This window comes from Telopea speciosissima, chromosome 9, assembly GCF_018873765.1.
Source record: "Telopea speciosissima isolate NSW1024214 ecotype Mountain lineage chromosome 9, Tspe_v1, whole genome shotgun sequence".
NCBI classification, from domain to species: Eukaryota; Viridiplantae; Streptophyta; class Magnoliopsida; order Proteales; family Proteaceae; genus Telopea; species Telopea speciosissima.
In genome coordinates, this window is record NC_057924.1 from 15,371,467 (window position 1) to 15,389,722 (window position 18,256).

General features: G+C 40.1%; 1 protein-coding gene across 3 annotated transcripts in view; it reads left to right on the forward strand.

Annotated features, from left to right (window-relative positions):
• The window catches only part of LOC122640145 (transmembrane E3 ubiquitin-protein ligase FLY2-like), a 38,608-nt gene extending 20,352 nt beyond the window's left edge, over nucleotides 1–18,256 (forward strand). The window contains exons 6-15 of one of the 3 annotated variants that reach the window (XM_043833295.1): nucleotides 129–195; nucleotides 293–370; nucleotides 3,631–3,788; nucleotides 3,885–3,944; nucleotides 4,261–4,354; nucleotides 8,775–8,942; nucleotides 15,856–16,184; nucleotides 17,390–17,506; nucleotides 17,646–17,812; nucleotides 17,990–18,256. In XM_043833295.1, the coding sequence (XP_043689230.1) occupies nucleotides 129–195; nucleotides 293–370; nucleotides 3,631–3,788; nucleotides 3,885–3,944; nucleotides 4,261–4,354; nucleotides 8,775–8,942; nucleotides 15,856–16,184; nucleotides 17,390–17,506; nucleotides 17,646–17,747 (1,173 nt within the window). In that variant the 3' untranslated portion in view covers nucleotides 17,748–17,812; nucleotides 17,990–18,256. Of the gene's footprint in view, nucleotides 1–128; nucleotides 196–292; nucleotides 371–3,630; nucleotides 3,789–3,884; nucleotides 3,945–4,260; nucleotides 4,355–8,774; nucleotides 8,943–15,855; nucleotides 16,221–16,394; nucleotides 16,760–17,389; nucleotides 17,507–17,645; nucleotides 17,813–17,989 lie in introns of those variants that run through there. The other 2 variants (XM_043833296.1, XM_043833297.1) reach the window with 2 other exon arrangements.

Below are 18,256 nucleotides of genomic sequence, written 5' to 3' on the forward strand. Positions count from 1 at the left end.
CCTAAACAGGTTTGTTTCAGGTGGGGGGTGAACAAAAGAATGTTATTATCATCTTGCATCTGTAATTAATATTCTTTGCGTACATGGATTTGAGATTCACTTGTTATGTATCTTATTGCTTTGAACAGCTGGGAGTTTTCTCATCTCAGGTGTTTCAAAAGTCTCCTATTGATAAAACTTGGCGAAGGAAAAACTGTAATTTTTTTAACCTATTCCTTGATGAACAATTCTGAACGATACATTCTTCTTGGAATCATGTTTTAGTGATTTTTTTAATTCTTTCTTATTGCAGCAGCTATATACGATCTGGAGAAACGTTGTAATTTAGAAATTGCAGCTCAAATTACACGTGTATCGTCGGGCCAAAGTGGTATTTCAGTTCATTTAGCTATGGTTTATCTGTTCTGTTTCCATCAGTTGTCAATGAATTCTTTGCCTCCTCTTAACTGCATATAACAACAATTTCTCTGGCTGATGCATTGTTAGAAACACTCGCATAAGTTACATTTTGCAGTTTTATGCTTTTTTGGACACCCAGAAAGACATCTGCAAACTATATATCGCCGTAACTAAAATGATAACAATACAACAGCCAAGTCAAAATTTATACCTCGGTACTCGTTCTAATCTGATGAGACACTTAGTTCGAGCACTATGGATGCAATACGGACTTTAATGCAATCAATCTCTTGATGTTTTGTGTGCAAAATGCTTTTTTAAGTTAAGAGTGGACCTTGCAGAATTATGTAGGGGTGTCAACCGGTTGGTCTCGGTCGGGCTTTGATCGGTCCAATCAATTTGTGACCTCAGCCCGTGAATGCCCGATTAAGAAGTCGGGCTTCAAAACTCTGCACCATGGCCGACTGGTTGACAGTCGGTTGGTTACCGGGCTTAATCGGGCGTGGAAGAAAAAACAAAAAAGAAAAAGAGGCCGTAGCGATAGGGTATTGTTGAGATCGGTGTGAAACAGATGGGAAGGGAAGAGCCCACAGCTTTATTACCAAACTCGCCAATGACGAGAGAGAGAGAGAGAGAGATCGTCTGCAACTTAAGTTTCACAAAAACCGAACACGAGGAAGACCGAAGAGATGGAGTGTTTTCACATCTTTTTGTAGACTGGAATTCGATTGGAGGAAGGCCGACGCCTATTGTGTGAGGCAATGAGCCATGAGGGAGGGCGGCTCAGGGCAGTGTCAAATCCTCGCCTCGCAGAGTTGCAGCGGGAGGTTGGAACGGAGAGGAAGACGAAGGCAGAAAGTAGAATGTAAGTTAAAATAATGGGAGGGAAGAGTTAATGTTGTCAGTCACAATTGGGAAGAGAGCTGTCGGCCATGGGTTGGGATTTTTCAATTATAAAGCACACGAGTTGGGAACTAAATATAATAGAGAGAGAGAGAGATAAAAGAGATGGAGACGGCTTGGGAACTTGGGATTCAGGAATTAAGGGATGTAAACAGCCATACGTTATGAATAGTAAGGGTCGGGATTCGGAAATCAGAAGATGTAAGCGTTACTTTATAGATGGTAAGTTATAAAATAACGATATTTTATATAAACTTTATCTTTGCCATAGCTTTCGGTCGGTACAGTCGGGCTACCATCATGGACCGGGAACGACCGAATATTATTCGGTCGGTTTTGAGACCGGCATGTTTATTATTCGGTCCGGTTGGTTTCGGGATGTGATCAGTCGGGATGGGTCGGTTCTATCGTTGCGGGCCTGAAATTGACACCCCTAGAATTATGTATCTTATGCTTGCTCATTCTTGTTATGTGATTTGTCATTTGTTTGGGTTGGGTGTGGAACACTTAGTTGAAAGAAAATTGACATGGTCTTTGTTTTCCGTTTTCCTCTTAATGGAAGACCAGATCTGTAAAAATTAACTAGAACTAATCTCACAACAGGATCTCAAGAACACAGTCAAATCACTCAAAGTCAACCTTCTCAGATGAAGGACAAACTCTAGGATTCAATCACAAACAATTGGGTTAGACACCCTTCAGAAGATTAGAGAGAGATAATGGATAGTTCAGTGTAATTGAAGAATTTCAAATCTGAAATCAAATTTCCAGCGAATAGGAGAATTGAAATTAAATCAAATCAGTAGGTCAAAATCCTCCAAAACTCAGGACGAGTTTCACTCCTTGATTGCTTAACCTATGGTCAACAGAATCCAATGGTGGGATTGAGATTACTCAATCAAACTTCAGATCTGAAATCACAAAAGTAAGAACTTAGGAGATTTATAAGTAGAAACAAATCTGAGAATCAGATCAGCACAAAACCGGGGTCGAGTGGCTGTCTTGGATAACCTATAATATTCCAAAGTTTTGGATCAATCTGATTAGCAGAACAGGTTCAGGTGCATAAACATTATATTCTGGAAATTTAAAGTAAAACAGAGTAACCGCAGGCTACAAAATCACCCTATTCTGATGCAATGTGACAAGTACAGATCAATGGAATATATTATTAGATAGAAAAGTGATTGAACCTATTAAGAGCAGAAGGAAAACAGCCTAGCAGTAGTATAGCAATCGATTAAAGTTCAGAACAGAACCTGGTTGGCGGTAAAACAGAGGACAGAAGGAAGAAAAGAGAAGAATAACCTATCTCATGTCTTGGTATCTCACCCCCCACTGTGTCTCATAGATCCCATGCCAAAGGCAACTCTTTCTTATTCAATAATCAAATCGTGCTTAGCTAATGAGCCATACGATGTATTTATAGAAAATAAGAACTCCTATTCTGATTAGGAGTACTCTATGTAACTTAAACTGAAATAAAACAGAAATTAAATAAACTATTCCTAATTGAACTAGGAAAGAAAATAAAGCAACTACTAAGCTAATTACAGCCCCTATGAGCTGAATTGTCCAGTCTTTGGCTGCCTGCTTCAAACCCCATGGACCTGATCCTTTTTTCTTGCTTGCTGGTTCCTGCGGCTGTATTTAAATCCTGTGACTTATCTACATCACCTCTTTTCCTCTATTTTCACTTCAAATGTATTGTTGTATTTTGTTGACACAATCTCAGAATGCATATAAGTGTGAACTTCTTGTAAAATTAGGTCTATACAATGTGCTGAGCCAGCTTGAACCCACCCTGGACCAGCCCACAAGCTGACTGACCTGGGCCTAGGTTTCAGCAGGCTTACTTTAGTGAGGCCTCTAGTGAAGTTTTAGCAGGCTTCAGAGTTCAGACAATACCTTGTGCAGCTCAGCTTAATGGAATAATTTGAGCTTAACCTGTATTGACTGTTGACTGTGGGCTGACATTACATGCATCGATAAGTGTGATGACCAAAATGTCTTCATAACCTTAAGATTATTGTGTGATGGTTATGGTGCATCTCTTATGTACTTTGTTTCCTTTTTCCAGATGTTTCATCTCTTTCTTGTTTTCAGATACTTATATACTTTTCTATGAGATTTGTAATGTTTTTTAATCTAATGGATTTGAACAGCAATAAATCAAATACATGCACAATCTCTTCATTCCATATATCAGGCATATCCTTAATGAACATTGCAATGTTATGAATTATGGAGCATATGATTCTCATCTCATTGTTTTTTATGGCATATTCTTGTTCTAAAGATATACTGATTTGCTGTTCCTTATTGTAGATGGAGATCATGATCGTTATCAGTTGCAGGGATTAATAGAGAGCCAAACTTCTGATGATGAGGGAGAGTGCTTCTCATCCATAGTATTAAATGCTACTTCTGTCAACATTGAGGTCTACTACAACAAAGCAGTCAACTATACCTTGATGGTCACCTTCGTATCCTTTATAAGTCATTACTCTGATTTTTTCTTTGCCACCTTTATTTCTTTTTACCAATTTTTTTTGGGTGGAATCCTTAGCATTTCCCTTCAGGTCTCTTTCCTTCAAGTTCTTCTGTTAATTCGACAAATGGAACATAGCAACACCCAATCTGTAAGATTCTCTCACAATCGTTGAAGACTTTCTCAAAATATATATACATACATATGTTGATAAAAATTGTTATGTCCCCTTCCTAATAGCTTAAGCTTTTGGGATAAGCGGTTGTAACATGCTATTAGAGCTAGGAGGTCGGGTCTTCGATCCATGCACATAGCCCTATGTGTGTGGGCCTGCACGTGTGGGGGGTGTTGATATACATTGTTGTGTGCCCTTCTTAATTGCTTAAGCTTTTGGGATAACGGTTGTAACAACGTACATAAATCCCGGTTCACAGAAGAAGTCTAATGATGATGCCATTCTTTTTCAGGGAGCAGCTAAAGTTTCAATTTTAATGATTGGGCAACAGGCCATCATGGATGCTTATCTTTGTCTTTTACATCTAACTGCAGGAATATTAGTTGGTAAGTTGTGTAAATCATCATTACAAGTATATTAGCTAATGTAATAAAACTTTGACAGGAATCCAGGCCAAACAATTTTTTTTTTGACAGGAATCCAGGCAATTTGAACCTTGTGATCTAGGCGCTGTTTGATAACACTCCAGCGGAGTGTTTCCACTGTTCTTTCGTTTTTGTGTTCCTGTGGAATGAACTGGGCATTTGGAACAAGAATAAAACAGAAACAAGAAACAAAAATGAAATGGTTCTATTGTTTCGGTAACACTTTGAAAGAAACAAATAATGCAACCCCCGATTCAAACCTCATCTTCCTCTCTCTCCATCTCTCTCTTCACTCTCTTTGCTTCTCTCCCATCTCTCTATCTCTTTCCAATCTCTCTACATCTCTCTGCTATGTGCTTTTTATTGGAAAACAACGGTGACCTAAAATCTTTCTCTTCTATCTCTCTGCATCTCTTCCATCTCTCTCACACACAAAGGACTGCTCTGTGTAACAGTGTATCGAAAAATGGAGATGAACAGATAGGTTTGTGCCAGATTGGGTGGAAATTATCTTTGTTACCCCTCCCCCTCCCAAAAAAAAAAAAAACTTGGATCTTTTTCTGCCATTTGGTACGATCAACTGGTGAGTCAATCGTTACCCTTGCAATGCAGCTTGAATGCCCTTGTGAAGTACGATGATACACCGTGTCACTACTTTCCATTCTGTGTTTCCTCTTGGGATCGTAGTATCCTGGGGGACGGTGGTGGGGGGGGGGGGGGAGTTGGGGGAGGGGCTGGCCCGGTTGATATTTTGGTTTTGGCTGACCTTGGTTGAAAAGTGAAAAGTGAAAAACTACGATTTTCCTCTTTTTTATTTTTCAAGCCTACACTGAGATTCACAAGCATGAAGATTGTCAATTGGGTCTATTGAAAAAGTCCCTTACTGAAGTTTTGATGACAGCTTCGGTTCTTAATTTTCAACTACTTCCACCTTCCCAATGCGCAAGACTCGTATCACCAAATACAGTTTTGCTTTCCCAACTGCAACCCACAAGTTCTACTTGAAATCTAAGGCTCCTGAGATGTTTCGTGTGAAGCCCCTTGCTATTCCTGAACAAGGTCTTCAGGGAGCTTTTTCAGGAGTTATTGATCTAATCTGAGTCTCACCCTCCACATGGCAGTTTCCACTCTTCAGTAATATCCTCATAGTCATAGTGGGTTTTCTGATTCTCGTCTCTAGTATATCGCTTTCAGGAATTGGGGCTGCATTCTTGCTGGGTACTTTGACATGGCGGGCTTTTGCCGCCTAGTATTTTCTCATAGCAATGTATTTTGTCATTATAAGTGAATATTATATCTGGGTTTTTTTAGTTGGGTACAAAGAAGTAGCTACAAGGGGCATTCAAGCTGGCATTGCTATGTATTATTTTTCCTGGGCAACAATTGACTCAGCCTGAGATGCCTGTTTGCTATATCTGGTGCCCCCTCCCCAGGCGGGTCTTGAGCATGGATTTGATCATCCCTCTGTTTTGTACTATGTTATTTTTTTGTTTTGTTGACCTGGGTTGGCTATTAATTTTTTATGGAACGGGACTTTTTGTTATTATTTTTTTTAATCTTCTTTTCACCGTGCAGCTTGTCTTGTTTTCAGAATTCAATTCTTAATCTGGTTTTATCTTGTGTATCCCTTCTATTTGATTGATTAATGTCTTCCCTTCAACCAAAAAAAAAAAAAAAAAAGATTAATGTCTTCCCTATTTGATTCAGTTCTTAACAGAATTGTTTCAGTTATTGTGCATGTTAGAGTGTATAGCGTGAGGTGCTGGTCCATGGACATGCATGGACCAGTGTACCATGGGATATTTCTTGTCTAATAGCTTAGATGTCTTTATCTATTATTTCCTTTATTGTTTCCTTTTGTAATTATGCTTTAGGGTTAGTTAGTTGTTTGTTTTCATTGTAACTAAACTTCTATTCTTAGTAGGATTGATACTAAGAGTATGTAATCGGAATACTTTAAATATTTGACTGGTGCGATGGAAGGAATATCTCTCTCTCACTTCATCTTCTCCTTCGCTGGTTTGCTGGTTTACTCTCTCTCTCTCTTCTCACTTCATCTTCTCCTTCTCTGGTTTGCTAGTTTACTACGCTCTGTTATTAATCGAATGCCTTCCAAACGAGTTTTTTTGTTGGTTTCTTTTCTGCTTCAGAAACACTTCTTTCAACATGTTGCCAAATACGTTTTTATCCTCCAGAAGTGGTCCCCAAGAACAGAAATAAAAAAAAATCCAGCTCAGAAACATTCCCGCTGTTGTCTGACCGTATGGTACAAATGGTCTGGGACCTGATGTTGATGCAATTAACAATTATAAGAGAACAAAATGAAAAACGAGTCGTAAGTTGTTTTGACCAGATAATCTGGTCTGATCTTCTGCTTAACAGTTTATGAATTGGTCAAATGGTTCATCAATCATGGAGTTTTATGATCTAAGACCATGTTGTTTAGGCCCAAGTGTTGGCAACCCAAATAGTTTGACCACTATGTCTAACAGTCAATGTCATGATTTACTTGAGGAATGTCCTATGGTATCAGCAAAGTTTTACAATTTATGTATGAAATGTTTCTCTCCAATAAAAAGTTCATTTTTTTGCTTCATATTTGTTCAACCTTGCTACGGGGTCATTGTTCAGTTTTTGGACACAATGAGGTAGTGTTGGGTTGGATGCTGAAATCATCACTTTCTCCCTAATAAGTAATAACTATCTTTGTGACAATAATGACTGGATATTATTTAATATGTTTGATAAAGCGTCCGGAGTGTTGTATCACAAAACATAAGGTGGGCAGGTGGCAAAGATGATGTTTGGTAAAGATGTAAAGTTACTTGAATTAGAAAGGAATCACCTCTTTTGTATACAGAAAATATAATGAGTTAATAATTCAAGAAAGGCATGCCAACTAGTAGTTTTTATTTACTCTTTTTTTTTTTATAAGCTAGAACTTTGCCTCTCCCAGACGCTGCAGTAGGGGAGCCTCATGCACTGGGATGCTCTTTTTCATAAGCTAGAACTTTTAATGATGAAAAGGCCACTTTGCCTTGAGGGGCCCAAAAGCTAACCCTTGAAAAAAGCAGGAAACTACACCCAAAAGGGGAAAAATAAGTTTTTCCAGTCATGTGTGATGTAGGAGACAGACAGACCTGATGATACTTCACGAAATGATCCCAAAAAACATCATTTCCTTAGCTCTGGCAGTCACCTCTGATAGCTGGTTCAGCATAATTTTGAAAGCTTTGTTCTTTTCCATACATAGACTCCATAGTCCATCCGATTGGTGCATGCATCATAGACCATGTCTTCTTCCCTCTTCTTTACAGTCTTGACTCATCCAACTCCATAACATTTGGGTAAGGCTGTGTACATTTGCCCCTCCCAGATCCTGCAGTAGTGGGAGTCTCGTGCACTGGGACGCTCTTTCTTTTCATTGCTTCCATTGCAAGCATAATTTCAGCACTTATTTTGTCCTTTGGCAATTATTGTGAATAGGGTGTCTGGAAGTTTGGGTTTCCTTCATTACATTCACCAAGACAGGGGATGGTGAAAGGATGCGGGGTCTGAAGACTCCACTGAATACTCCCCATTCTCTGAGCCTTCCAAAGATCTAAGATGCATGGTAGGGTGAGTTTTGGCAATCTGATCACAATCTTCTTTCTTCTCAATCATTTATGGGGAAGTTTCTGCCATCCAAAGGGTGTAGTTAATTCCAGTGATTGAGATCATCATCTTCTTCTGATACTTGACTCTGTAGATCTATTATGTGGTATACATTGAATGTCGGTTTCATTCCTTACCACAGATATGTCTCCACACATATTTAGGTAGTCATACTTGAGGACTCCTTGAGTACCGAAGCCTGCATTAGGACCCAGGTTTTAAGCATCCTTCCGTATCTGCCAATACTAACCGATATGCATTGTATCTTTAAAGTACATATACGATATGGTGCTGAAACAATACCTAAAATAATTTGGTAATAGTACAAGTAAGAAACCTCATCCTTTATATATAATCTATAAAATGCATTTGTCTCATTGTACTTTGTTCTCCTTTTTATACATGATGTATTTTACTTATTACTTATTTATAGTGTTTTATGTTCAAAACTATATTTTGCATATATACTAAGCATTTCGGTATGCTTCTTGACCATTTCTATATGTATCTTTAGCATATCTTGCTTCTCTCCGATACGATACGATATGTCTCTTAAAATCACCCTTACGATACGATACCCGATACAGATACTCTACACCTTGAGTATGACCGTGTACTAATAATCTCCTGGTTTCTTGCCTCATATTTATGATTTGTTTGACTAGTCCTATTATCTGCATGATGGTCTACTTACATTAATTGAAAAAATTCCAATGGTTGCATGCAGAATCCCTGTTTAATGCTTTTGCCACAGCTGCCTTCTTCAAGTTTGTTGTCTTTTCTATTTTTGAGATGAGATATCTTCTTGCAATATGGAAGGCCAGTAGACCTTTGAGTAATGGAGAAGGTTGGGAGACAGTGAGACGAGAGCTTTCCGTTCTTTACAGTCGCTTCTGTAAGTAGTTTTTCTGAATGTAATTTATTCCATTCAATACTGAGATTTTATTTGTGGTTTGTAGTGTAGGTTTATCTTTGAGGTAATCACTCTCCTCCACCCCCCCCCCCCCCAAAAAAAAAAAAAAGAGGTTCAAAAGTCCCAAACAGATTACATGCACGAAAGTTTAGTTGAACATGTTTAAATGTGCAACCTTTTATATAGGGTACAATAATTATGTTTCTGCTATAGGTAATCATCTAAGTGCAGCTGTAATAATGTTTCAGTTCGATTTTAGGCTGAGAAGGTAAGTAAGAGTGAAGGAAGAAGTTGGAGGAGGAAGAAGATGGCAAGAGAAGAGAGAAGAGAATATTTTAGGTTGTAATCGATTGTGTTGGAGAGACTTCTCCATACACCTATATTACTTCAAACATAATAAAGAGAGTTACATCCACCTCCCTAGGGAGGTATAAGAGAAATAAAGAAGAAACAACAGAATTACATAATAAGGCAACTAGTAATGGGACTAGTTCCTAAACTACCCCTATTACATGACTTCTAACATTCCCCCTCAAGATGGAGAATATATATCATGCATTCCCAGCCTGCTTAGGAGAGAACTAAACTGAGGAGAGCCAAGAGCCTTGGTGAAGATATCTGCCAACTGATCACCAGACTTCACAAACGGAGTACAAATACATCCAAAGTCTATCTTCTCCTTGATGAAATGCCTATCAACCTCAATGTGCTTAGTCCGGTCATGTTGAACAGGATTGTGAGCAATACTGATGGCAACCTTGTTGTCACAGTACAGCCTCATGGGTCCTTCAGTGTCAAATCCCAGTTCCTGAACAAGTCTTTTTAGCCAGATGAGTTCACACACTCCATGTGCCATAGCTCTAAATTCTGCCTCGACACTAGATCTGGCTACAACATGTTGTTTCTTACTCCTCCATATGACTAAGTTACCTCCCACAAAGGTACAATAGCCGGAGGTAGATCTCCTGTCTGTAATGGAACCAGCCCAATCGGCATTTGTGAAACCTTCCACTCTCAAGTGGTTGTGCCTTGCATACAACAGTCCTTTCCCTGGAGAGTACTTCAAATACCTTAGAATGCGATACACAACATCCAAATGGCCACTCTTGGGAGCATGCATGAATTGGCTGACAACTCCCACTGCATAAGAGATATCTGGCCGAGTCATAGAGAGATAGATAAGCTTCCCCACTAGCCTTTGATACTTCCCCGCATCAACAAGAGAAGGACCACAGTCCTCTCCTAGTTTGTGATTCTGCTCAATAGGAGAGCTTGCTGGTTTGCAGCCTAACATCCCTGTCTCTGTCAACAAGTCAAGAATAAACCTCCTCTGACATATGTTGATTCCTTTCTTGGTCCTTGATATTTCTATTCCTAAGAAGTACTTGAAGGGACCTAGATCTTTGATCTCAAATTGCTGTGCCAAGTAGCTCGTTAATGTACCTATCTCAGTTGTATCATCTCCTGTGATCACGATATCATCAACATAGACAATGAGAGCTGTAATAGTATCATTACTCCGCTTGGTAAAGAGAGTGTGATCAGCTTGGCTCTGGGAATATCCATTCTTCAGAATAGCCTGTCGGAAGCGCTCAAACCATGCCTTTGGTGACTGTTTGAGACCATATAGAACCTTCTTAAGGAGGCACACTTTCCCTTCAGCTGAAGGCATCTTGAAGCCTGGTGGAGTTTGCATGTACACTTCCTCTTCCAAGTCGCCATGAAGGAAGGCATTCTTCACATCCAACTGATATAAAGGCCAATCTTTATTGGCAGCCAAAGATAAAAGAACTCTTATTGAGTTATGCTTGGCCACAGGGGCAAATGTCTCCTGGTAGTCAATTCCATAGGCTTGATTGTACCTCTTGGCCACTAGCCTTGCTTTGTATCTCTCAATACTGCTATCAGGTTTATACTTGATCGTGTAGACCCATCTGCATCCAACTGGGACACATCCCTTGGGAAGGTCCACAAGTTGCCAAGTACCATTCTTCTCAAGTGCCATCATTTCCTTAGACATGGCTTGTCTCCACTTTGGGTCAGACATAGCATCAATGACATTCTTGGGAATGGAAGCAGTAGAGAGAGCAGTAATAAAGGCAAGACCTGTAGGAGAGATTGCATCATAGGAAACAAACTGGGATATAGGATTAGTACAAGTTCTTTTCCCTTTCCTAATAGCAGTAGGAAGGTCCAAATCAGATGGAGGAGAAGGAATGCCACCTGATTGAGAAGAATGAATCTCAAGATGTGGATCTGGATCTGAAGAGGACTCTTGGTAGGTCTTCTTTCTTGTATTATGCAAGCCTTCACCTTTTTTGTATGTAATGTGGTAATCCTTCTCCTTACTAGAACCACTTTCAACAACCAAATCTGTATTCCCCCCTGGTTGATCATCAACCTCAACCACATCTACAGTCCTGTGTTTTCCAATGTCAAGCATAAAAGGAGATGTAGGTAGAGGAGAAAGGAAGAAATCATCAGTAGCCTGTTCACACCCACAATTCTCCCCCTGAAGAGGATGCTGAGAAGGGACAAAGAAAGGGACAGACTCAAGAAAGGTAACATCCTTGGAAATGATACATCGACGGGAAGAAGGGTGATAACACTTGTACCCCTTGGTAGTAGAAGAGTACCCAAGGAAGAGATACTTGAGAGCTTTGGGGTCAAGTTTCGTGCGAGCAGATTTGTTAACATGCACATAACAAACACAGCCAAAGACTCTAGGGGGAAGAGAAAAAACAGAGGACTTGGGAGATAAGATGTCCAAGGGAGATTTGAAATTAAGAAGCTTGGTAGGCATGCGATTGATGAGAAAGGAGGCAGTGAGAAGGGCCACAGACCAAAAGGTCTTGGGGACATGCATTCCAAACAAGAGACTATGGGTGACCTCTAATAGGTGGCGATTTTTCCTCTCAGCAACCCCATTTTGTTGGGGCGTGTCAACACACGCTAGCTGATGGATAATGCCATGAGTAGTAAAGAAGGTTTGAAGGCCACCAAACATGTACTCTCCCCTTTATCAGATTGGGCAATTTTGATGCGAGTCTTAAATTGAGTAAGAATCATTTGATAAAAATTCTGAAAGGCATCACAAACATCACTCTTATGCTTCAGAAGAACAGTCCATGTGGCACGTGAAAAATCATCAACAAATGACACAATGTAATGATAGCAAAATAAAGAAGTAGTAGGGGAAGGACCCCAAACATCAGTATGCACAATATGAAAAGGAGCAACAGTTTTATTACCATGATGAGGATATGAAGATCGACAATGTTTGGCAAACATACATGGTTCACATTGAAAAACATGAGAAGAGGCAATAAAAGAAAATACGTGAGGCAATTGTTTCCTCATTACAACAAAAGATGGATGGCCAAGACAATGATGCCATAACATAACAGAATCCACAAAACTACTATCATTACGGCTACACATATAGGAATGAGCTGTGGGTAAAAAAGATAGAGGCCTTGCTCCTCACGTCCACTACCAATAATCCTCTTCGTCACCAAATCCTGAAAAAGACAGTGAGAAGGAAAAAATGTGACACAACAGTTGAGAGATTTAGTCAGATGACTCACAAATAAAAGATTCAGTGTAAGGTTAGGGACACGAAGAACAGAAGTGAGGGAAATAAATGATGTCACAGGGATATTACCCCCACCAGATATGGAGGAAAGGGAGCCGTCAGCTACCCTAACCTTATCCTTACCAGAGCAAATGGTATAGGAATTATAATAATGAGACGTACCAGTCATGTGGTCTGTGGCACCAGAGTCAATGACCCAAGACTGGGCGGCAGTAGAGGCTGAGGTGGAGACCTGTAAAGCTGAGGATGATGAGGAGCCATCCACACTAGATGTAGAAGATGTGCTCAACTGTGACAACCCTGCGAACCACTGCATCCATAAAGGTAGAGTCATCCTGTGGGGCATCAGCCTCAGTCGTCGCAGAATGAGCTCGAGCTCCCCCTCTACGGCCACCACGACGATGTGTAGCAGGAGGGCGACCATGGAGAGACCAACACCTATCCTTGGTGTGTCAAGTGCGTCCACAATGATCACATATAAATCTGTCTCGCCCAACTCCATTGGCACCAACTGTCTCCACAGCACTGGCTTCCTCACGGTTAGGCCCTTGGCCTCTACCACCTCCACGGATCTCCCGAAAAGAATTGGAATTGAGGGCTGACCTCTCATGAGATGATGCTGGTGGTGGTGCCATAGTAAGCCGTCGGGTCTCCTCACTCTGCAAGTAACTATAGACTTCACTAAGAGAGGGAAGAGGAGACCGGCCTAACAGCTGGAGTCTACCTGGCTCATAGTCAGGGTTTAGACCACCAAGTAAAGAGAAGACATGCTCCTTTTCAAGAGTCAGATACACCTTTGCTTCATCCTCTGGGTTGGTCAAATGAAGGTCCTTGTAGTGGTCATACTCCTCTACAAGACTAAGAAACGCACTGTAGTACTCAGAAATAGTGTTGTCACCCTGCTTCAATGAGTGAATTTTTTGATGGAGCTGATAGACCTTGGCAGTGTCACCTACTCTGTCAAAGGCTACAGAGACACTATCCCAAATAGCTTTGGCAGTTTCTTTCCTTATAAACCTTCTCCCAATCTCGGGCTTCATGGAGAAGATCAACCATGTCATAACTGTAGAATTTTCAGTCTCCCATTTATCAAAAGTAGGTGAACCAGCTGCTGGAGCCTTGATAGTACCTGTGATATATCCAAGTTTTCCCCTACTCCTAAGGGAAAGTCTCACAGAATGTGACCAATCCAAGTAATTAGTACCATCAAGCTTCACAAAAGAAATTTGTTGGTGAGTACTCTTATAAGCCAACTGAGGAACAACAGTAGTTGGCTGTGAATCAGCAGTACCAGCATAGATGTATCCGAATCAGGCATGATGGCAGGGAAATGACACTTGACAATAAACAAAAACACCAAAGACAAGTGGGGAGTACACACTCAACCCAAACAGGCAAGAAATCCAATAAACAAACTAGGATAGCACACTGCCGAAGCAGTCCCAGCAGCAAATCCTTAAGAAGACTTAAATCAAGCACTTCTAGTGCATTTCAACATCATTCCAGCAGGTAATCCCTGATAACACTGTACCACAAAGCTTGCAAGGAGTAGCATCAACTTCAAACAAGAGGAAACGCCTCACAAAGGCTGTGCATACACATTTCTCAACCAAGAGAGCATCAAACTGCAGCTTAAATGTAAGAAAAACAGAGGCTATACACTCTCGGCTTTACCTTGGCAGTACATAGGATCCCACTAAAAAGAGTTCTGCTCATATGGCTTCTTCAATCAGCAAGGGAGGACATAGTCATCATTATAGGTGTCCTAGGGCGATGCTAGTGGACCAAACCAAGACACGAACACAAGCCGAGAGAAGAGAAGAAAGAACCTGCAACCTGAACCTGGCGGAACTGCTGGCAGCAGCTGGGTGAGACCCAGATCTTCAAGGGAGCTTCAAAACAGCTCAAGTAGGGCCTTCAATCATCTAAAGAGGCTAGAATGAGCCTATTCCATACTCTTTAAGTAAAGCTTTACATAGGAATCTCCTCTTTGGAATCCTTGGGCGCAAAGGATTTCAAAGAGAAGAGAAAGAATGGGAACAGGGACTGAACACGACTCTCAAACCTTGAGCCTGCTCTGATACCAAGTTAGATTTTAGGCTGAGAAGGTAAGTAAGAGAGAAGGAAGAAGTTGGGGGAGGAAGAAGATGGCAAGAGAAGAGAGAAGAGAGAAGAGAATATTTTAGGGTGTAATCGATTGTGTTGGAGAGACTTCTCCATACACCTATATTACTTCAAACATAATAAAGAGAATTGCATCCACCTCCCTAGGGAGGTATAAGAGAAATAAAGTAGAAACAACAGAATTACATAATAAGGCAACTAGTAATGGGACTAGTTCCTAAACCACCCCTATTACATGACTTCTACCAGTTTCCTCTTCATGGTAATTTGTGTAACTTGTTTTTCTGTAGCCTGTAGGCAATCACTGTCCCCCCACCCCACGATGCTAATCCTATGAGGGCAATGCCATTCCTATAAACAATCACCTACTGCAGATGAACCCTTTTTTTTTTTAAATAAAAAAAAAATGAATTACCCAGTTGCGTAGAAATCTGTGTCGGTGTCCAAAACAGGTGGATATGGCCAGAACATGACAAATAAGTTTGTCCTTGTTAAGTAGGTTACCAGTGTCTATACCTGTGTGCCATGTCGCATTGTGTGTTCTTCTGATGAGCCGCAGTGTTATGTTTGTCATACTTTATAATGGCCAAACATGCTTCACCCAATGGGTGATATCAGTCTTTTTTGTTGATCCCTGCAGGATGCTGCAATCTTTTTTGGTATCCATTTAAAATAAGCTTTGAATGCCTGAAAATAGGTTCATTGCAGATAGCTGTTAAAATAATTGAGTCTAATTTTTCTATCAAATTTGTTAGGATCATCATATTCATGTTATCTGGTTCTCATTTCCTGATTGTTGTATCCGGACTTCTCAGTGTTTTGTACCTGATTGTTCTCTCTACAGTGCGATACTCCATCAGTGTGAATCTGCCCAGAAAATTTTTTGATAAAAAACTTCCATGCTTGGGCAATTAATGCTTTTTGGCCAACCCATAGTTTTTTTATTTTTTTATTTCAAGTTAGTGACAATAAATTTTTTTATACATTTCAAAGAAAAGACATAATTCCATGATGACCTTCTTTTTCCAAAAAGGACAAAGCTAATTTCAGTGTGTTTGTTTATTTCCTTGTCAAAGATGACTATCATTATGTAACAGACTTTGATATGGTCTTAAGATGTGATGGCCGGGATGTCTGTTGAATCTTCATATTTAACAGTAATACCTTTATTTGCAGATGGGATTCTTCTAGGAGGAATTTTAGCCATGTATGAGTTTCATAATTATCTACGGCCGATTCTTCTACTTCTATACTCCTTTTGGATACCTCAAATCATCACTAATGTTGTCCGTGATTCGAGGAAACCATTACATCCTCATTACATAGTAGGCGTGACAGTCACACGGCTTGCAATTCCATTATATGTCTTCGGTTGCCCAAATAACTTCATGCGAATTGAACATGACAAGAACTGGTGCATATGTTTGGGGTTATTCATGGGACTTCAAGCATCAATTCTTCTTTCCCAACACTATCTCGGATCTCGGTGGTTCATTCCCCGTCAGGTTTGAATTATCTCACATTATTATCTTCATGCAATGGTTAAGTTGTGCTATTGCAACCTGTTGGTTGCTGGTTCAAATCTTGGAAAAAGCCTCTCCTGTGAAGCAGGGGCTAAGGCTGAGTGCATTTTCCCCTCCCAAACCCTGCAGTAGTGGGAGCCTCGTGCATTGGGACGCTCTTTTGAATTAAAAAAAAAATTATCTTCATGCAAGATTGTGTCCTTTCTTGCTGTCAGTATACTTAATATATCGGTCTCTTTAATGGACATCATCACTAACTCTTCAATGTTACTTATATATATCAACAGCATGCTATTATTTTGAATTATACCAGCCAATGTTGTTAAAACGTGTAGTTGATCTGGGAAAGTGGCATGGCCAGTTGACTTTGAAATTGCCTGATAAACTGTTTTAATTCAACTGCTACCAAACGACCTGCTGGTTCAAGACATGTTTGATATGGGGAGGAATGTTAAGGTCAATTTCTCTGGGTTTGGAATGTGATTTCTGTCGGATTTAAGTGTCCTGCAATTGATCTTACTTTTGAGTATCTGGAAGGGAAGGAGCCAACTTTGTAAGCCAGCCCCCAAAAATAAAAATATGATTATACAATTAAATTTTTTTGTGTTCATGTATGCAAGATTTTTGCATACAATTGAGTGGTGGTAGAGTCTACAGCATGTATATTGTAATTGTGTGTATGAAGCAAAATGCATGCATACAATTAGCATAAATACCAATTTAAAAGGCATATTATCATATCCGTTTTAAAAGGTGGTTGCCTGGTTTCCTGGACACATGCCTTGAAACCATACTGCCTCTGTTAATTGTTATAAGACGCCTTTGCTTTTATGGCTAGTACCCCTCAGGTAGAATGTGTGACTGGGCCTTGTAAATTGTTATAAGACACCTTCGCTTTTATGGCTAGCATCCCTCAGGTAGAATGTATGATTAAAGATTCTTTGCCCTCCCATGGTTGTTACTCATCAGAATCAGGGTCCACAATTAGTTAGATGATGAAAACAAGTTTCCTTGTTCAAGGAGGTCATCACTGCATTATATGACCAGCATGCTGTTTAGTTGTCAAGCCACTGTGCAATGTTCCCACTAGAAGCTATATGAATTGTTACTATCTCTCCGCCACTCTGTTTGTATGCAAAATGAACTGTGATCATTGTTTACACTAACTTTGCTTTGATGGCTGGCAGATTTTACCTGAGAAATATAGCTATTATAGAAGATTTGATCAGGATACAACTCATGCTACTGACTGTGTCATTTGCATGACTGCCATTGATCTTACACAACGGCCCAATGACTGCATGGTATTTGTTGAGATCTTCATGGATATTTTCTTTCACATTCTTGTCAGATCTCTCTTTTTTTATTTTTTGTTTCTTTCCCCAAATATGTGGTGACTATTTTTGGACCCATGAACTCACTCAGATACACATCCTCCCACAGGTTACACCATGTGACCATTTCTTCCACTCTGGTTGTTTACAAAGGTGGATGGATATAAAGATGGAATGCCCCACTTGCCGGCGTCCCCTGCCACCCGCTTAGATCCTCCTGCCCTGTTTGTATATTCTTAGAATCAACTAACACTGCCCACTCTGAACACTGTTGCGGTAATGATTGATTTGTGCATGAATTTATTCTTAGTCTTTTATTTTTGTACACACCATTGCCAATCTCTCCTCCCCCTCCCACTCCCCCCCCCCCCCCACCCCACCCCCAAAAATAAAAAATAAAAAAAATCCTGATCTTGAGCTGCTAGTGACTAACTGCCAATATTTGCATTTCAGGTAGGCAAATAACACCAAATTCTGCATGATCACTTCCACACAAGATATCTTAGATAATTCTGAATTCAAACTTTTGGAGGCTTATTGGGCCTGTTTATGTTTGTCATAATCTTGGTATGAACAGTATGTTGTATATACTGTTCAGGTAAAATTTTGTCATTTACATAACAGGGATGAGTCCTTCCCAATTCTGTATTTAATTCTCGTTGGGTTAGGAACCCCCTGAATGTGTTCTTTGTTCTAATTAAATTGCGAAATTTTTAGAAA